Below are 17,688 nucleotides of genomic sequence, written 5' to 3' on the forward strand. Positions count from 1 at the left end.
ACGTGATCATAGATTAAACGAACAATGGGAAAGGAAGTGTCAACGGGCTTGTTTAGGGAAAAATTAAGATTTTCTCTCTGAAGAGCCAGCCAGACTTTGACGAACCGTCGTGCACTGATGTCATCGATTTCTGTATTAGTGAGGTTCCTGCTAGCGGCCCGCTGAACCAGCATCCTAACAAGACCCCTCACAGAGTTTTTGAATTGCTCTGTCTCCGCTGGTGATTTCTGTTCATCTTTGTCCACAGATGTAGAAGAAGCTTCTGCCTCAGTTGTCAGAGGCGCGATGACCCCGACCTCGGGAACATCTGGTGATGGGCCGAATACTATATCTGAAAAGCAGCTGTGAAAACTCAGAGTGTCCTCGTCTTCAGACCGACCCGGGTCAGCCTCAGCTACTTTGGTCCGCAGAGGAAAGTCAGATTCTTGCTCTGTCAAATTTGGGACTTGTGGTTCAATTGTGTCCGATGGGCTGAATACTATATCTAAAAAGCAGCTGTGAAAACTCAGAGTGTCCTCGTCTTCAGATTGATCCAGGTCAGCCTCAGCTACTTTGGTCAGCAGAGGAAAGTCAGATTCTTGCTCTGTCAAATTTGGGACTTGTGGTTCAATTGTGTCCGATGGGCTGAATACTATATCAGAAAAGCAGCTGTGAAAACTCAGATTGTCCTTGTCTTCAGACTGATCAATGTCAGCCTCAGCTACTTTTGTTGTGCTCATTTTGGCCACCAGGGATTTTGAAATGACTTCGATGGCATCGGACACGAGCTGCGGCATCAACTGTTTGGTGTCGTCATCGGGTTTACCTGTAGTCAAAAGTATCATCTGTTGTGACGTGATGTTGTCAAAGAAAGATTTGTACAGTAGGCAAAATGTCTCCACTGTAACTTCCATGATCTCTTTCTGAAAAAAGCTTTTTCTGTCCATTGCTGTGTGCGTTGTTCTGCGATTCTCAAATGTTGATGTAATGCATTGCAAGAAATTGGTGAAGTTTTCACAAACTGAAGCGTCCCTGTCAGAAGGGAGGTTCCAAATGCCCCGCCCCCTTTGAGTGTGACAAATTCACAATTCCAAAGACCACGCCCCTTTGATTGTGATGAACAGGCGTTCCGTATGCCCCGCCCCTTTTGGGTGTGGCTGTTGCTGAGCAACCTGCTGTCAACTTGCCAAGCCCCGCCCATAATGCAAATTATGCTTATTTTGAAGACTATTATGTCACGCACAACACAATAACAACAACAACACAATTACCCTCCCTAAACTGACCGCACAGAATATTCAAAATAATAAGTAATCTACTGAAAATAGCAAAAACCCAGTTGAATTTCTTCTCATCCCATCTGCTGTTAGAGTAAATGTAAATATTTATCTTACATTTCTGGTGATTAATTGCCATGTTAATACAATTTTTTTTTTTTTTTTAAAAACATCTACATTATCAGTAAAAATGGTTGTATGAGCAGTTTTTAAATTGGCCGATAATAATAATCCAAATAATTCAAGAAAATAATCAAATAAAAATTCAACTTTACAACTGAATTCCTGCTTATCTCATCTCATCACTACAATGAATTTAAATATGTAACTCTTAATCATTGTGATTAAATTTCTAATGATTCATTTTCTTTCAGGTCAAAAATCTTTTGGGAAGAAAATGCAAATTCGGTGGACATGTGTATCACACCTAGATGTACAAAAACGTTCGATGACCTCAACCTCAACATGACCTCAATTTTGAATTTAGTTGCGATTTTTAGCGATTCCCACATGTTCTACTTTAACAAACTCCTCCTACACATTTTGTTGGACCGTCTTGAAATTTTGTCAGTGCACTCTTAACATATTTGGGATTAAAAGTTGTTAAAAGAATTTGTTTTTGTGCCAGTGGCGTGGCGGCCATTTTGACTGTCTCGCCATGAAACTACAAGTTGCTATAAATCTTATCCAAACTTAACATGTATGATAACAGTCCGGCCCTGAAGAGATCTGTATGGTAATACAGGAAGAAGTAGATGTTTCAGGTCAAAGGATGCAGGAAAGGAATCTCACCAAACATGGCACATACATCCGGAGGGGTGAGATGATACATCTGATGTGTTTTGCTCATGGGGGTGGCAAAATGGCTCACTAGCGCCCCCTAAACTGCAGCCCAATTTAACAGGAAGTCCACCATTTTTAATTTAGTCACCATTTTTGGCCAATCGAACGTGTTGTGTTTTAATGAACTCCTCCTACAGATCCTATGGCCCAGACCCGCTGGCTCCCCGACATGCAGCGTGCGAGGGCCCGCATATGAATGCTTACACTTTTAATTTTAAACTATTCTTATAAAACAACTATACTGTTGTATTTTGAGTTGCCATAATCAGTTCGGGAACTCGGATTCTGGTGGATTTTTACATTTGGATTTCAGTTTCAGTTTCAGTCGTCACATCCTCTGCAACGGGATTAAATGTGGTCTTGTGTGTTTTTAAAATTCATTAAACTTTATGGATAATGTCAGTTACTCATTAACATGTTGGACATCCTATAAGATCCAAAACCTATACCAAAATAGTGTAGTCAAAAAGTGTTCGTGTAGACTTTTTGTTGTGGCTCTAAATACAAATAGTTCATAACGTTTGAAACAAAATGGGTGTTGCTGTTTAAAACCCATTCATTCTAAAGCTTCGATATTTTCCACGTATTAACAAATGAAAACTGAGATAATGGTATTAATCGCTGGTGAAATGTCTTTTGTGAAGCGATTTACGCACAAAAGAAAAGTCTTAACTGCTTCGTACACACCATCAGTATCTATCAACATTTACCTTCTGCATCCTTCACAAGGGATTTTCTTCATGTGTCGAGAGAGACGGGGGAAGAAAAAAAGAAAATGACAGAATAAGAACTTCATCTCCATCTGCCTAGCAATGTAAACAAACAGAGTGACAAAGGAGAGCAAAACAAACAGCAACACAGATGCTATTTATAACACGTTACCAGACATCTAACTGTAAGTGAGTGTCCCCGTTTCTTTATGTGTTTATTATCTTTGGAAACTGAAATCAAATCGATATCTGTTTGCAGAGTTTGACTTTTCTCTGGTAGTGTAATGTTTACTCAAGGAACAATTTCTTAACATTTTAGTTTTTTAAAGTAAGATAAACCTGAACCAGTTTAAGTCCACGTGAAATTAAGCTTTGGAGAAAATGCACCAAGACTCAATTATGCTCTCTTTACTGAACTGGTGAAAACCTTGACATGATGATGGTGCCAGAGGAAAACTCTTAAGTATTAACAAAGTCATTAGGGTTCATCCTCTGGACACCATGAAAAAAAAAAAAACATTCGTGCCAATCCATCCAGCTGTTGTCTGGACTACAAACGTAAACCAAGTTACAGTGGCACTAGACACAAGTTACGTGATCACCAGTAGGATTTATCCTCTGGGGTCCATTAACGACCAAGTTTAATGGCAATCTGTGCAACAGATATTTCAGTCTACATCAAAGTGGTGAACCGACCGACTGAGGTTGCATTTCCTGAAGCAACTCTGCTGGTAAACAACTGAAAATGAGGCTCTTTGAAGTTCATTCTGCTTTTCTAAAGCTTTAATTAAGGTCAAACGGAGCCTCTAGATAGCTCACCCCAGGCTTTTCCTCGTTGGACGTTGATAATGGTTCAGCAGGGTCAATTACTCCATCTGGAATCCTCTGAGTCCAACACCTGTTAGCCTCTGCAACAAAAATGCAAATACTTACTTCAAGTGCCAAATAAATGCATATTCATTACGTATATGCAGGACGCGTGTGTGTGTGTGTGTGTGTGTGTGTGTGTGTGTGTGTGTGTGTGTGTGTGTGTGTGTGTGTGTGTGTGTGTGTGTGTGTGTGTGTGTGTGTGTGTTATGTAACATGTATATATTTATAATGCGTGGCGTATGTGTTTTTCATCATCCCTGGCTTAGAGTCAATTATAGACTCCAGAGTTGAAACTGCAACGGGTTCGTGAAGTTTGGTGTATAATTCTTTGCATTCTGAACATTCCCTCCAAATGTGTACGTGAGCGAAGGGAGACAGGCACAGTGAAGTTAAAATAAAGCCAAGTGCAGGGGCCGAACATGCAGACACAACTCATCTTCGCAATCCTGTCTGGGAGCGGAGCATATTTTGGATATCTCTGGGATGTTCCTGTAATTTGTCGTACTCCTGGCAGGGAGGGATGGAGTAGCTCAGTCAGGTGAGTCTGAGAGGTGGATTACTGGCAGACAGAGTGCTGAGAGATAACTATGCAGATTCTCATAATCAGCCCTCTGACAAGTGTGCCAGCCCTCCTCGGCATGATGTTGACGACATATCTAGAATCACTCAAGGTCACCAGTTGCCAGTCTGACTTTCTTTTGCGAAGCAGACACTGACAGGGCGACACGTCTCCCCCGCTAACCCCACCCCTCAAGCAAACCTCCTCGACAGGTTTCTTGTGGCGCTTCGTCATCCGGCTGACTCTTGATGACCTTTTTCAGTCAAATCCTGAGTTTCACTCAGACAGCAATTAATCCCCTCCGGTTGGGCTGCAGCAGGGTTTCGTGAGATGCTTCGGCACACCTGGGAGTGTTGGTTGGAAAAACAGGGCGTGTGAAGGTATAGCCAGGCGTTGGTCAGACGTCAGAAACCGAGGCCAGCGGGCCCCGCCCAGACGTTCCTCGCACAGAGTCCTATTGTTCGGCTCCTGAGCTCGAGAATTCCTGTAGAGTCGAGGAGATTCTTTGCTGCGTAATGACCTATTATGTTCCCGCTCACTCTATTCAATAGACTAATGAGTTATGCCAAAAGCTAATGTCTCAGGAGAGTTCTTTGCATAGAGCTGCATAGCAGAGAGTAGCTGCCATTGTGTTGGTTCCAGGGCCCATCAATGTGATGTTAACCTCTTTAGTGTGCGTACACTGAGGCATCTCCTCTAAGTAATGATCCCGCAGGCCTGAAGCTTAATAAAGCCGTGCTGACTCGTGACGTAGAGGGTCTGTGATGACTGGGAAGATAAGAGTGAAGTCAATAAGTAAACGTGCAGAAATTGTTTTGATGAAGGCAATCTGACGACAAGCTGTGCAGTCAGTTTGGTAACAGGGTCGCAGTGATGTGAGTTTTCAGTAGAAGTGTGTGAATTATATTCATAATATTGTCAGTGGCGGAAAAAAGAATGGATTTATTAAGCACTTTTCTTGAGGTAAATTTTGAGGTACCTGTACTAAAGTATTTCCATTTTTATTCCACAAGTTGTAGCTTTCCAGATTAAAAATTGATATGAACAAATCAAGCTTACAGAGGTAGTTAAAAACTACCCAGTACGATAAAGTAGTTCCACTTTGCTTACAAGTTAGTATAACAATGACTGGTACCATTCTGTGCCATCATGAGTACTTGTACTAGTTAATTTAAGTACATTTCATTGATAATGTTTAAGAATTAGGGGCACAGTTTTAACGATCTAAAAGCTTAGTGTGTAGCATAACTGAGGCCAGCTGCTCGTTAAATATGTGTGTGTTGGATATCAATTTGTTATTGCTTACATATAAGAAGCTTATTCAGCTGCTTTGGTGGAGTTCAGCTATGTGGATGAATGATACAGTATCTGAGAGCTACACAAGTAGCCCTCGGAACCTGCAATTTAGTTGAAGTAGCTCTCAGAGGAAAAGAGGTCGGAGACCCCCGACCTATAGGGTGAGTCCAGATCCACTTTTGCTCGTTTAACGACAGATAATCTGAGCTCAAAGTAGCCCCGATTGATCATTAAGTGTGTTTTGGCCATAACATCAAATAAACCAATCAGTGTCTCCCCTCATTCCCTCTAAAAGCCAGGTGCACCTTGGCAGATTGTTATTACAGTATAACAGAGGATTTGCTAAGTAGTAGGAAACAACACTTCTCTGCAGTGGAAGCACATCTGCTCACGTGCAGATTGATGTACGCTATAATAACCGTTCACGCAGTAATCTGTTTATTTTTTAAGCTTTTGCACGTTTGTGCGCGGCTACATGTCCCCGTGTTTAAGCACGTTGAGCACCTGCTTATATGTAGGCGCATGTTACTATAGCAATACACCCTTAAAATAACAGTAAAACACTGTGCCATTGACTTTAGACCAGGTTTTTGTTGGTCAATCACTTTCAGCTGTCTCAAGATAGCGACGTGCCAACAATGCTCCTGACCACACCTCATTTTAAGACCAGCACGCCCACGGGCGCTCAGATGAGTGCAAATACATTTACTATTTCAACAACATGGGCGCCGGACGGGAAAATTGCATCGGCCTCAAAGTGGCGAAGACTCTTGTGTAACCGCAAAGAGTGTTGAACACAGTTCTTTTACTTGTAATGGGGCACTTTCACAATCTGGTGTTGCCACTTCCAAACATGGGTCTCAAATATGTTATGCATCTCCTTTTATGTCACGGGTTTTATTCAAAAAACCTGAGTGAGCATGTCGAAGAATGCTGTAATGGAGCTATTAAAAGCAAAAGCACTGTAATTATTGTTCCTTTTCACTGGTGGATTGAATATTTAGCTTTAATTGCAATTTTAAAAGTACTCTCCTACTCATGCATTTATAATCTTAAATACAACAAAGTCTACTTCATCTTCAAAATGACACGGAACTTTAGCTGTAGATTAGTTACTTTTATTATTGGATTAAAAAACACAATATTTGACTCTGACGTGGTGAAGAAGAAGTATAAAGCAGGTTCAAATTAAAAATACTCAAGTAGTACAGTAGCTGAGTAAATGTATTCAGTTACTCTTCAACGCTTTGCTGAACAAAGAACTGAGTCGATCAAGATTCATGCTGACATTTCAAATCTTTTAAAATATAAATATATCAGCAGAAGTCCCACCATGTGAAGACAACTTTACCTGCAGCGTGGGATTAAACCCAGATTATTAAATGCCATCTAATCTTCCTCTCTATTGTCTGTATCCTCAGTGCTGACTGTCTCCTGCAGCAGACATGCCTTCAAATTGTTTTTCTTTTTTGGTCTTTGTGAAAAATATGACATCGGTATTATTATGATTGAACTCTGCACGCATGAGGACACCACAGCGGCTCTTACTTGACGCCCCGAGGCTCAGACTCCACCGCGGATTTGTTTTCTAAATGGGCTGCGGAGATAAGACTTTTCAACCAATTTGCGTTGGATTGTTTTCCGCTGCCAGTTCAAGCAGCTCTCTGACGATGGCAACAAAAGATTTAGGCCTGCCAGTGTTTGAACCGAACCCAAGAACAACTTGTATGACAACCATTTTATAGGAGGGACAAATTTGACAGATTAATGCAGCAGATTAGCGCTGCTTTAATCTCCGCTCTGCAAAATTTTTAGAAAACACGTGCCTGAGGATCGTCGCACCTGCAAGATTTTAGACGCGTTAATTGACGGTTGTGCCTGATTTTCTAAGCTGAGTGAGTCTTATTGGAAGAAAAGTTTTTATCTGTAGGTTCAGATTCTTTCGCTCATACTGTTTTCAATCCAATTTGATCGTCTCAACGATACAGTTCCTGCGAAGTTGGAATTTCCGTGATAACACGGGTTTTTCTTTTCACAGCGGTGATATTAGCTGGATGAGTGATTTACTTAAATGAAATGAAGTTGATTCATGAGCTGAGATGAAACTAAAGATCTAAACGGAAGTGACAGACGTTTGGAGCTCTTGCGGGGAAGGGGAACAGATGTGAGGCCCGCGAGGACGGAGGGGGGGGGGGGGGGGGGGTTAAAACGTGATTAAGGGACAGCAGCTGTACATAATGGCCCTTATCTGCAATAATCATCAGAGGTGAGAGGAGAGGCCGGGGCCCGTCGTTATGACAACAACAATCAGAGGGTCTCCGATGGAATTTCGCTGAGTCACTTTTCAGCAAAACTTGGGAAAAGCTCAGGGTTGGAAGGAGGATAGCTTGAAAACTAAAGAAGATCATTACAGGGTTGAAAACAAACAAAGGTGCTGGATGTGTCTTTGAAATCCAAGCTGCTGAAACAAACCTTAAATCCTCTTTCAGCTGATGTAGAAACTGCAGTGTACACACAGATGAAAGGGCGGGGTTAGCTGATTGCCTCTTGTTGTCCTCCACATCAGCACGTCTCTCTTGTATTATCTTTCACTTTTGCTTTCCCCGTTTTACTTACCAACCTAAAACCCTCCGACACTGAACTCAGACTGCTTCTGTTCCTCCTCTGATTCGTAAAACTCTGTTCACAGACGATTCTTTAACAGTTCCTTTATTCCAAGTGAATTCCCCCCCCCCCGCTTTGTAGTTGATGCAAAAATTAAAGCATGTCAATAAGAAGAAAGGATTAGCTTTAAATAAGTAAGATTTATTTAAATTTGGCCAGAATTTGGCACTTTAGTGACAAACCATTTCACGGAAATGACAAACCAATCACACGACGGGCCAATATGGCCATCAAATTACAACGTGTAAAAAACAATAAATAAATAGAGCACAGCACATATAAGCAACAACGCACACATGTCGTGAAAACATAAATTAAGATAAATGCCGAGTAATCTGTGGCAACACGAGTAAGGAAAACTCCCAGCAGCTGAATACAGGAGACGACCTGTAATGTAAATGCAGTAAATAGACTCAGTCAGTGAAACAGCGACACAAGGCACGTAAACCTTTTTTACTTTACCGACAAATGATCTGTTTTTGCAACTTGTGTGCGAGAAAAATAATGGCGTTTTGAAATATAAAAGTAGTAGAAGAGCCTCTTCCATTTAACGGCGGCAACGGAAGGGCTTATACGAGTTCCTCCCAGTAATGTCAAGTCGTTGAAATGCTACTGGGTGAGTTTTTTTTTTTTTTTTTTTTTCTTTGGGAGTCCAAAAGAGTTCTCGAGTCTTGACCGTGACATCTGAAAAGATCAAAGAGTGTCCTTGATTTAGCAGACCGGGGGGGGGGGGGGGCGAGTCCTCTTCTTATCTCCTTCCACCTGAACTCCGTGTGTCGACTATGACCTCGTTCGTCTGCCCGAAGAAGTGCAAGCCGCCGAGTTGTAAATGATCTCTTGGCTGGATCTCTTGGGGGGGGGGGGGGGGGGGGGGGGGCTGCTGATGCGCAGAGGTCCCCCGCCGGCTTCGGAGAAAGGCTCGCGGTTCTAAAAAAAAAACTCCCTCCGCCTCTGCGTGACTAGGTGTGGAGGCGATCTGTCGTCTTTAGGAGGCGACGCTCTCGCCCTCCCATGCTCTCGCCCTGTGGCGCCGTCTCACCCTCCACTTCTCCAGCAGCAGGCGGGTTTTCAGTGCAGCCCGGAGCGCTACAGGCGACACCCGTTTGCTCTTCTTCACGCTGTAAACAAAAAAAGAGAAAACAATCAAGACGCCTGAGTCACTCATCTCTCGGGTTATGTAAAAAGGTAATCCCATAGCTGGGTGGATCCCAGTCACTCAATTTCAAACCAGGTGTCATGCAGAAACACACTTTTGAGGTGGTTGGAGGCGCTCGAGCTTATTGAGCTTTACGTTTGCAATTATTAGTACGTCAGAAAGCGCAGACATGAGGCGCCACAAACTTTGAGGGTTTTTTTTTGTTTGAAAACATGACGGTACATGAATGCATCTGTGGCAGAGAGCAGCTCCAAAAGTGACAATTTCATAATTTATAAGGAATTCCTCGGGTTAATCTTGAAATTTCTGCCTCTAAAACACGTGCTGGCTGTTTTTTGTTGTTGTTGTTGTTGTTGTTTTTTTATCTTTCAGGCTTTACAGGGTTTTACTCATACACAAAATGATGTGCCCTGAGATATTTTGCCCTACAAAAGACCTCGGTGTTGCGTGAGGTTGCAATTGCCAAATCCATTTATTTTTGCAAACGCGCTCTCAGGAATGCAGCGTGTTTTAGTCTGAGCGGGTTGTTTTACCTATTAATCTCGCCCGGGTCGGTTGCCAGCTTGTGTTTGCACTCTGCCTCAGCACAACCGTCGCCCTCGGGGGAGCGGATCACCGTGTCCGCCTCATACCTAACAGGGAGAACAGAAACACACGATGAGCGCAGGATCACTTTTTCAGTTGCTCGACACACTTTTGGTGCCATTTCAGAAGCAAAACGTGTCCCCCCCCCCCCCACAAACAACATAGAAATGAATGACTGTGGCAACTTTCACTGACAGTAATTACGATTTTTTTTTTTTTTTTTTTTTTTTTTAGCTCCGCGTTGATACCGTCTGTTTTACAGGATGTTTTCAAGCAGCGATAATAAAATAAATAAATAATAATAATACAAAAAAAAGCCAACTACACACCTGAGATTGTTTTCCAGCCGGCAGAACTTCCTGCACGTGTTGTCGTTTTCACGGAGGCACTCGCAGCGAGGTCCGCCGCTGGTTGCCATGGAGTCCGCGACCGCGCGCTTCGTCCTGGGAGCGTTGCCCAGTCCGTAGGAGACCACGCGCCTGGGAGGAACAAGTGACAAGCTCGAATCAAACAGCTGCAATTGACGGATGGGACATTACGCTTAAAAATAATAAAAAAATAAATAAATTTTTTTAAAAAACACTGCGAATTAGACGGCCAAATCCGTTTAAACTTGTTTGTTTTACTGTCCTTGCGAAAGTAAAAAAAAAAATATGTAACGCCGCTCTATCGTTGCATTACTTACTCAGGTGTGTTGACCCATATGATGTCCAGGTGGCAGAAGTAGACGCACTCCTTGTCCAGGAAAGTTGCGCAGGAGCAGCGCTTGTTCCGCACATGACGCCCCTGGGTGACGGCGGAGGCGGTGGGTGTCCCTCCAGCAGGAGCCGACAGCGCTGTAATTAAAACATCTTTATCAAAACACAATCCGCAAGCTATTAAACTAGTGTTATATGTCGAGGGAAGCGTTAGGCTAATCTGCATAATTGCAGAGTGAAGATTTAGTTTTGCCTCATCAAAATTCAAATTTAAAGTAGTCTGCTTAAACACGCAAACAGTCCCATCGTCACTTCTATTATTCGCTCGAATCTGATTTGTTTTATGATTTAATTGAGTGGCTATAATTAGTTCAGTCGCTGTTGGAAAAAAAAACAACAAAAAAAAAAACTGGCAAAAGTTACCTGTGCAGAAAATCCAGGAGTACATCACTGATAACACGGAAATCAAAATATATATATCCATTTTTGTACTTTCTTCTTAAACAAAATTAGCGCTCAGGAAAATTAATAATCCTTCAGAAGTGGGGGGGGGGGAAAAAACAACAACCACAATCTTGTATCCCTCCTTCGTAAAATGTTTGAGTCCTCGGAGATTCACGCAGGAGAGCAGAGGCGACAGTCTACAGTCTCTCTTGTCAATGTGGCCCCACATGTGCAAGCCCTTTCACTTTATACAATTCCCCCCCCCCCCACCACCACCCCCCCACCCCATCTCCTCCCATCCCCTCCTCCTCCTCCTCCTCCTGCAGCGCCGTTACAGTTTTTGTCCTTTGGCTTGTACCCAGACAAGGATGTTTGTTAGTAGTTGTTCCCCGATAAGGAGCCGTGCAGGCCAAGCTGAGGATCGTCAGATGTCTCAAGTGTGGAGTTTGGGAATTCAGGAGACGCCGGGGTTGGTTTTTAATGCGACCTGTGCCACACTCACGTGTTGTTGCACGTATTAGACAGCAGGTGGCAGTCTAAGGACAGCATTCGTCATTTGGCAGTTTATTCAGAGCTGTTAGTGGGGAAGGAGGAGACACTCCATTTATTTGGAGAAAAAAAAAAAGTATATTTAAGGATATGAAGCAGTGCAGAAAGTACAAGTATTGTTACGTGACTTGAACTATGCGCAGGTATTATTACTGAAAACAATCTTAGTAAAAACTAGATTGGTAGATTAAGCACTTTCTTAATCACGGTGATAATCTACAATTTGAAGTCGAATAAATGTTTTTTTTTATTTTTTTATTACATATCTGTTTAACCAACATTGGAAACCTATTTTGTAGTGAAGACTTGTCCAAGACAGCAACATAAAATGTAAAAATAATAATAATAATAATAATAATAATAATAATAATAATAATAAATCAAATAAATAACAATAAAGTCAAGAGCAGTGATTAGCAAATTAGATTAAATGAATTTAGGATTGATTTTCCATCAGATTTCCTCTTGTCTTTACTGTGGCCAGTGATACCTGATTTCTTGATTTTCATCTTTCAAATGAGACGAGGACGCCTGGGGGAGATGGGTGAGAGACAAGATGCAATAACAATCCATAAATAATGTTAATAACATAATTTGACAGTCAAGCCTTCAGCAAAACCAGAACCACACTCTACATATGTGATGCATGTACACTGTACAATGAAATAAATGAGTAAATTTAAAAAAAATTAGTATATCTGTTCAGGAACAGTCAGAAATGTATTGTGAAATGCTGACTATAAATCTCTCCACATAAACACAGCCAGTCACCAATCTGTTGCAAACGGAGTGATTTCCTCAGATGAGGAAAGGTTGGGGGGGTTTTTTATGGAAAATTTTTGACATTGTTCTATGAAGAAAAAAAAGATTTAAAAGCAAATTGAAATGAGATACCCACCTGATATGACCTCAGCATCTTATTTTTCTTCATTTACTTTAATACATATGTCAATATCTACTTAATCAAAAATAGATTTAAAACGTTTATGAAAAAGTGCAAAGTATTGAACATTGTGAATCCACTTAATCACATTCTCTAATTGGATATTCCAGCCTTATAGACATGGACGCAACCACGTCCCCCCCCCCCCCACACACACACACTACTGAGAAAATACCAATCTGCCCCCCAAATATTGAGTATAAAATATGTTAAATACATTCTCCTTTTATGAACACCGTCAGTACATCTGTGTCTTATTATTTGCTGTTTATTTTCAATATATTTCCTATTGTGAGGGAAATCCTAATTGTGGGAATCCCCCCTCCCAATTGTACACTTGGTTGGGCCCATGGTCATTTTACACAGTAAGTAACAAATACCTGAACATGTAACGGCTTCGTAGACGAGGCAATAATAACCAACATCTCAGCTGACTGCTACCAACTTCACAATGCACACTTTATAGACTTTTAGCTCAGTGAGCTAACCAGCGCCGGCCTAAAGTCCACTAACTAAAGTGCCTGTTTTGCTACTGGCAGGTTCAAAGTGTAATTCTAAGTGTCTGACAGTGTTACGGAAAGGATTCCTTTACGTTAGACCTTTTTGTTTAATCAGAAAACAGCTGTAACATCGCTCTGCTCGAAGCCACCAGACTCCATTCATAAAAACAGTCATTTTAATGTACAGAACACAAGAGTTGAGTCTGGTGGCTTTGAACAGAGCGATGTGAGAGTGTGGCTATGAAGCCTAACGTCCACAATACAGACATATTGCTGTCTATCAGCGATATTTAGTGTATGTATCTCGTCCAAAACATGGGAAAAAAGTCATACTATAGCATTTTGTCCAAAATAAGAACAAAAAAAGTCATGTCGACCAAAACGTGAAAAAAGTTGAAAATATGAAAAAAAAAAAAATAAAGTCAAACTTTTGATATTTCTCAGGGTCATAGTCGAGATTCTCCTGAACAGGAATCCAGTCAAAGTTTTTCGCCAGCTATTACGGATTATTTTTAATGAATATTTTAAATTAGGAAATTTCGATGTCAAAATGCGAAAAAAGTGAACTTTGCCTTCGATTTTCTCAGTAACTGTACGGTATATCAAATTTAGGACCACATACTATCATATGACTTTTTTATGACATTTTGGAGGACATACTATAGTGTGACATTTTTATGGGCCTGTTAATGTAATGGTTTCCCTCCATCGCCAGTTGTAATAAACTGTGGAAACCAAGCCGGTAGTTCATTTCCCCAAATCAGATTTTCAGACACACAGTTGCTTTGGGCAGCGGTGGAAAATTGACCTTGTTTGTGTGTGTATTGGTGTGCACACGTGTGCATGCATGCACAAAGTGGAAAAGTCTTAGGTAAAGTATCCTGACATGCTGCAGCTTTGAGGCGCCTAATCAGAAGCTGGTGTTAAGAGTTTCCACTGCCCGGGGAAAGAGTTTTTCCAGGACACAATCAACTCAGTAGAGCAGGATCAGAAGCAGATTTATAATGGTTAGGTTAAAACTTTGGCAATCAGGTTTTGCCAATGAGCCCATGCAGCTGCTGGGATGTTGTGGTGATATTATGTTGTATACGATGTGAGAAAAAGCCCACTTTTGTTCTGACTGTGCAAGTTGGGCTCTTCACTTCATCTTCCCTGCACTGGTAGATACTGACCTGTAGGGGTCTCTGTTTGCTTTGCTATGGCTTCAGCCACAGGTTTCAGTGAGCTTTGAGGGAGGAGGAGGCCTAGGATGAGGGGTCTCTGCTGTGGATGGATGAGTCACCTTCTGAATGGGGTGGAACAAGGAGGTTATCACTGAAAGCCTCTCAAGAGGAGAGGGCAGTTCCTTTCATTGAGGCTAGATTGCTATGTTTGGTCCCAGTCCTCCGAGAGCTCTTATTATGACTCTTCTCGTAGGTGTAAAATAAAATGAATAAATCAAGGACCACTCATTTAATTTGCAAACTGTGATATTGAAGGAACGTTTGTCACCGGAGGATTAACTCTAACTGGTCAGAGTTGGTGGCCTGTTGAAGGAGATTGAATTGTTTTGTTGTGCAAGATTCTTGCATCATTTTTCTACTGAGAATTTTTCTTTGAATTCAAAATGAATAGTTTGGTCGATAAAAATTTCAGCAAATTGGAAACAAAAATACCTAGAACAGTTTTTTTTTCACCGTGGTTTGCTTGACCAACAGGATGAAACTCAGAAGAATTCTGTGTATCATTACAAACACAAAAAAAAAAACCAATAAAATATTCATATTTAAAAATCTAAAACCGATCGACGAATCAGCTGAACACTGCAGGTCTATTTCGGCTTCGAAATTAAACACGTGCTACATACAATATTAAACGTCAAAAATACTCAGTAGCAAAGCAGGCCATCGACTTATTTATAGCAAAAACCGTTTCATGCCACTGCCCCATTTTTTTAACACTCGCAATTTGTTCATTGTTAGAATAAATAGTCTGTAAATGAATACGTCACCTGTAATCATTTCACAAGTCCACCAAACATCTGTAGTGACAATCTATATCAATCAAAACAAAAATCAAACACATCTTAAAGGTTTATAAACAAATTTTTACTGATACAGTTAAGAATATTGATACAGCAATGTAAAGCTACCATAATGCACATACCTATGGACTTATGAATCATAATGGGCACTAGATGGATTATAATAAATAGTTGAACACAACATCTGTACACAGAAACATTGCCCCATAATCCATAGAAATGTACATATACAAGTACAACATTTATAATTCCATATATTTACGAATGACAAATCCTCCAAAATAAACTCGATATGCATCATTATGCCTCTCTGTACTTCAATTTCTGTGAAATAAACACAAGCAACTACTGAATTTATAAGGAATTATGTACAGGTTCCTAAACAAGAAACTCCATAAAGGCACAATTGTCTATACAACATGTACAAAAAAAACCAAAACTGTCTGGAGCTGACAAAAAAGTAAAAATAAAATGATTGGTCATCATTATAATTATCATATGATTGCACATACAATATGAATGTCAGCATCTGTGCTTTGAAAGGTGATTTGCAAAGAAACAAACCCCCGAAAAGTGTTTTCAGTCTTACAAAGTGACAAGAATTACAAAAAGAGAACAAGAAGAGCTTCCCACTGGGGGTTTTCAGGTGGCAATGACCAGTCTGTCTTCATCGTCACTGGATACCTCATTATAGTCATCGATTGTCTTATGCCATCTGGTCACTGGCGGTGGTCTGAGAGGCGCAGCATCACTCGCTCGCTCAACTCTCGACTGTCTCGGACTGTCCGCTCGACTCTCCGGAGCTGGTGATGGACGCCGCTGAGGGGATGTATCCGCTTCTTCCTTCTCCGCGGTCGGTGCGAGCTCTGTTCCACTGCTACCTCCAGGGCTGCACCTGCTGCCCGAGCGCCGCTCTGGGGAGCTGCTGACCTTCAAAGCTGTGGGCGGTGAGGCAGCCATGCAACTCCGCGAAGAACCGAGCCAATGTTCGTGTTGAGCTGGCTGTGCTCCCGGAGCTTCGGGGCTGCCCTGCCTCTCGGAGGACCCGGGGAGGGGACTGAGGGTGGACAGAGGGCTGAGAGAGGGAATAATGGCAGGCAGGGCGATGTTCAGTATTTGCAGGGAGGGGACATGAGTCTGGGGGCCCGTGCTGCTTTGCGAGGTGGGGTTAGCAGCTAAAACCTGCAGCCCGAGCGTGGCGTTGAGGGTGAGGCCCTGCTGGGGGAGCAGCTGTGTGGATGCCAGGCCTGTGTTGGTCAGACTCATGAGGTTAAGCGTCTCCAGACCCAACGGCTGTAATGTTTGAGCCTGCAGGCCGGTGACCTGTCCGAGAGGGAAGCAGGGTAAGACGCTGCTGATCGGCTCCTGGACCACAAGCGGCTGGCTGTGCAAGCTGTCCTGTCGGGGCGGTGTGTGGGGAGCCGGTAACGGGCTCGTGTTCCGGTGGATGACGCTGACGGCCGGGATGGTGAGCTGGACGGGTCCGGCCTGGATCGGTACGAAGGTGGAGTACGCTGCCAGGCCAGCAGGCACCAGCTGGATCCCCCCGACAGGGACCATGCTGTAGGAGGAGCGAGATGGCTGCTGGGAGTGCAGGGGCAGGTGACTGAACAGGTGGGTCTGGGGGTCTGGTCCGGGTGTTTGGGACACACCCTGTAGGGGAAAGTGCATTGGAGCTTGAGAAGCGTACGAGGAAGTCTGGGTGCTCCGGTCCACTGGGATGCTGGATTCACTGGTCGCCACGGCCTGACTGGCAGAGCTCTCCTGTAAAAGAGAGAAATATTCTTACTTCATGACTTGATTGTTGCAAAATCTCTTACGGTTTGAAATGGTTAAGAAATCCACCAAGCCTGCAAGACTATTCACCTTTTGGCAGACAATTCACAGCAGCTTTGTGGAGGTGCTTCGCATGCAGGATTCAAAGTAAGGATACGGATAGGAAAGAAGGGAAGCAGACAGGGAGGGATGGAGAGACACAATGAGAATATTTAGGTCTCACCTGGCCAAGTTTGGAGGCTTTGCATGGCACTGGGGGACTAGGGGGGACATCAAAGTCAGGGTAGTCGATGGACATCTGCCTGCATGGTGACACTGGACTCATCATGTGCACCGACTCTGTGTCTGAGGTGTACGAGTCAGATGTGATGGCAACGGGGGGAGGGGAGTTGGGGAAGGGCATTGAACTGAAACAGGACCCGGAGACGGATATCTGCTTGGTCAGGTACACGGGGCTCATCATGGGGACACAATCTGTGTAGGACATGTGGGACACGGTAGCAGGAGGCTGGGACGGAGGGAAAGACAAGGAGCTGATGGACATCTGGGCGAGGAGCGCGCTGGGAGGCACCTCGGCCTCTTTGGAAGGGATGTGCTGCGGGCTGGCGGAGACGGACGGGTTGGTGGACAGTCCCGACTCCGCCTGGCTGTCCTCCTCTTCCTCCTCGTTGTCGTCGTTCTCCTCATCGTCGGGGCCGTCTGAGTCGTCTCCGTCGGAGTCCTGACGGTCGGCGCTGCCCACCTGACTGCGGTCGCCTGCAGGTGAGAGAACAGGTGAGGAGCAGGTCTAATCTTCTGCACAACACATGAACTGAG

General features: G+C 43.0%; 2 protein-coding genes across 5 annotated transcripts in view; both read right to left on the bottom strand.

Moving 5' to 3' along the window:
• Positions 1 to 9,063: 9,063 nt before the first annotated feature.
• Positions 9,064 to 11,318, bottom strand: edn1 (endothelin 1). The gene is made up of 5 exons (XM_069176213.1): positions 11,061 to 11,318; positions 10,625 to 10,775; positions 10,269 to 10,418; positions 9,888 to 9,986; positions 9,064 to 9,316 (listed from the first exon to the last, which is right to left on the bottom strand). Exons 1-5 carry the CDS (start codon positions 11,119 to 11,121, stop codon positions 9,184 to 9,186), a joined length of 594 nt encoding a protein of 197 aa, XP_069032314.1. The 5' UTR covers positions 11,122 to 11,318; the 3' UTR covers positions 9,064 to 9,183.
• Positions 11,319 to 15,138: 3,820 nt separating this feature from the next.
• Positions 15,139 to 17,688, bottom strand: part of hivep1 (HIVEP zinc finger 1) — a 53,685-nt gene continuing 51,135 nt past the window's right edge. For all 4 annotated transcript variants that reach the window (XM_069176701.1, XM_069176698.1, XM_069176699.1 and 1 more), the window contains exons 8-9: positions 17,096 to 17,628; positions 15,139 to 16,860 (exon numbers count right to left, since the gene is read on the bottom strand). In XM_069176701.1, the coding sequence (XP_069032802.1) occupies positions 15,739 to 16,860; positions 17,096 to 17,628 (1,655 nt within the window). In that variant the 3' untranslated portion in view covers positions 15,139 to 15,738. The remainder of the gene's footprint in view (positions 16,861 to 17,095; positions 17,629 to 17,688) is intronic.

The sequence above is a fragment of the Embiotoca jacksoni genome, unplaced genomic scaffold (assembly GCF_022577435.1).
Source record: "Embiotoca jacksoni isolate LCO1_2020_lvr unplaced genomic scaffold, fEmbJac1.0.p SCAF_7, whole genome shotgun sequence".
Lineage (NCBI taxonomy): Eukaryota > Metazoa > Chordata > Actinopteri > Embiotocidae > Embiotoca > Embiotoca jacksoni.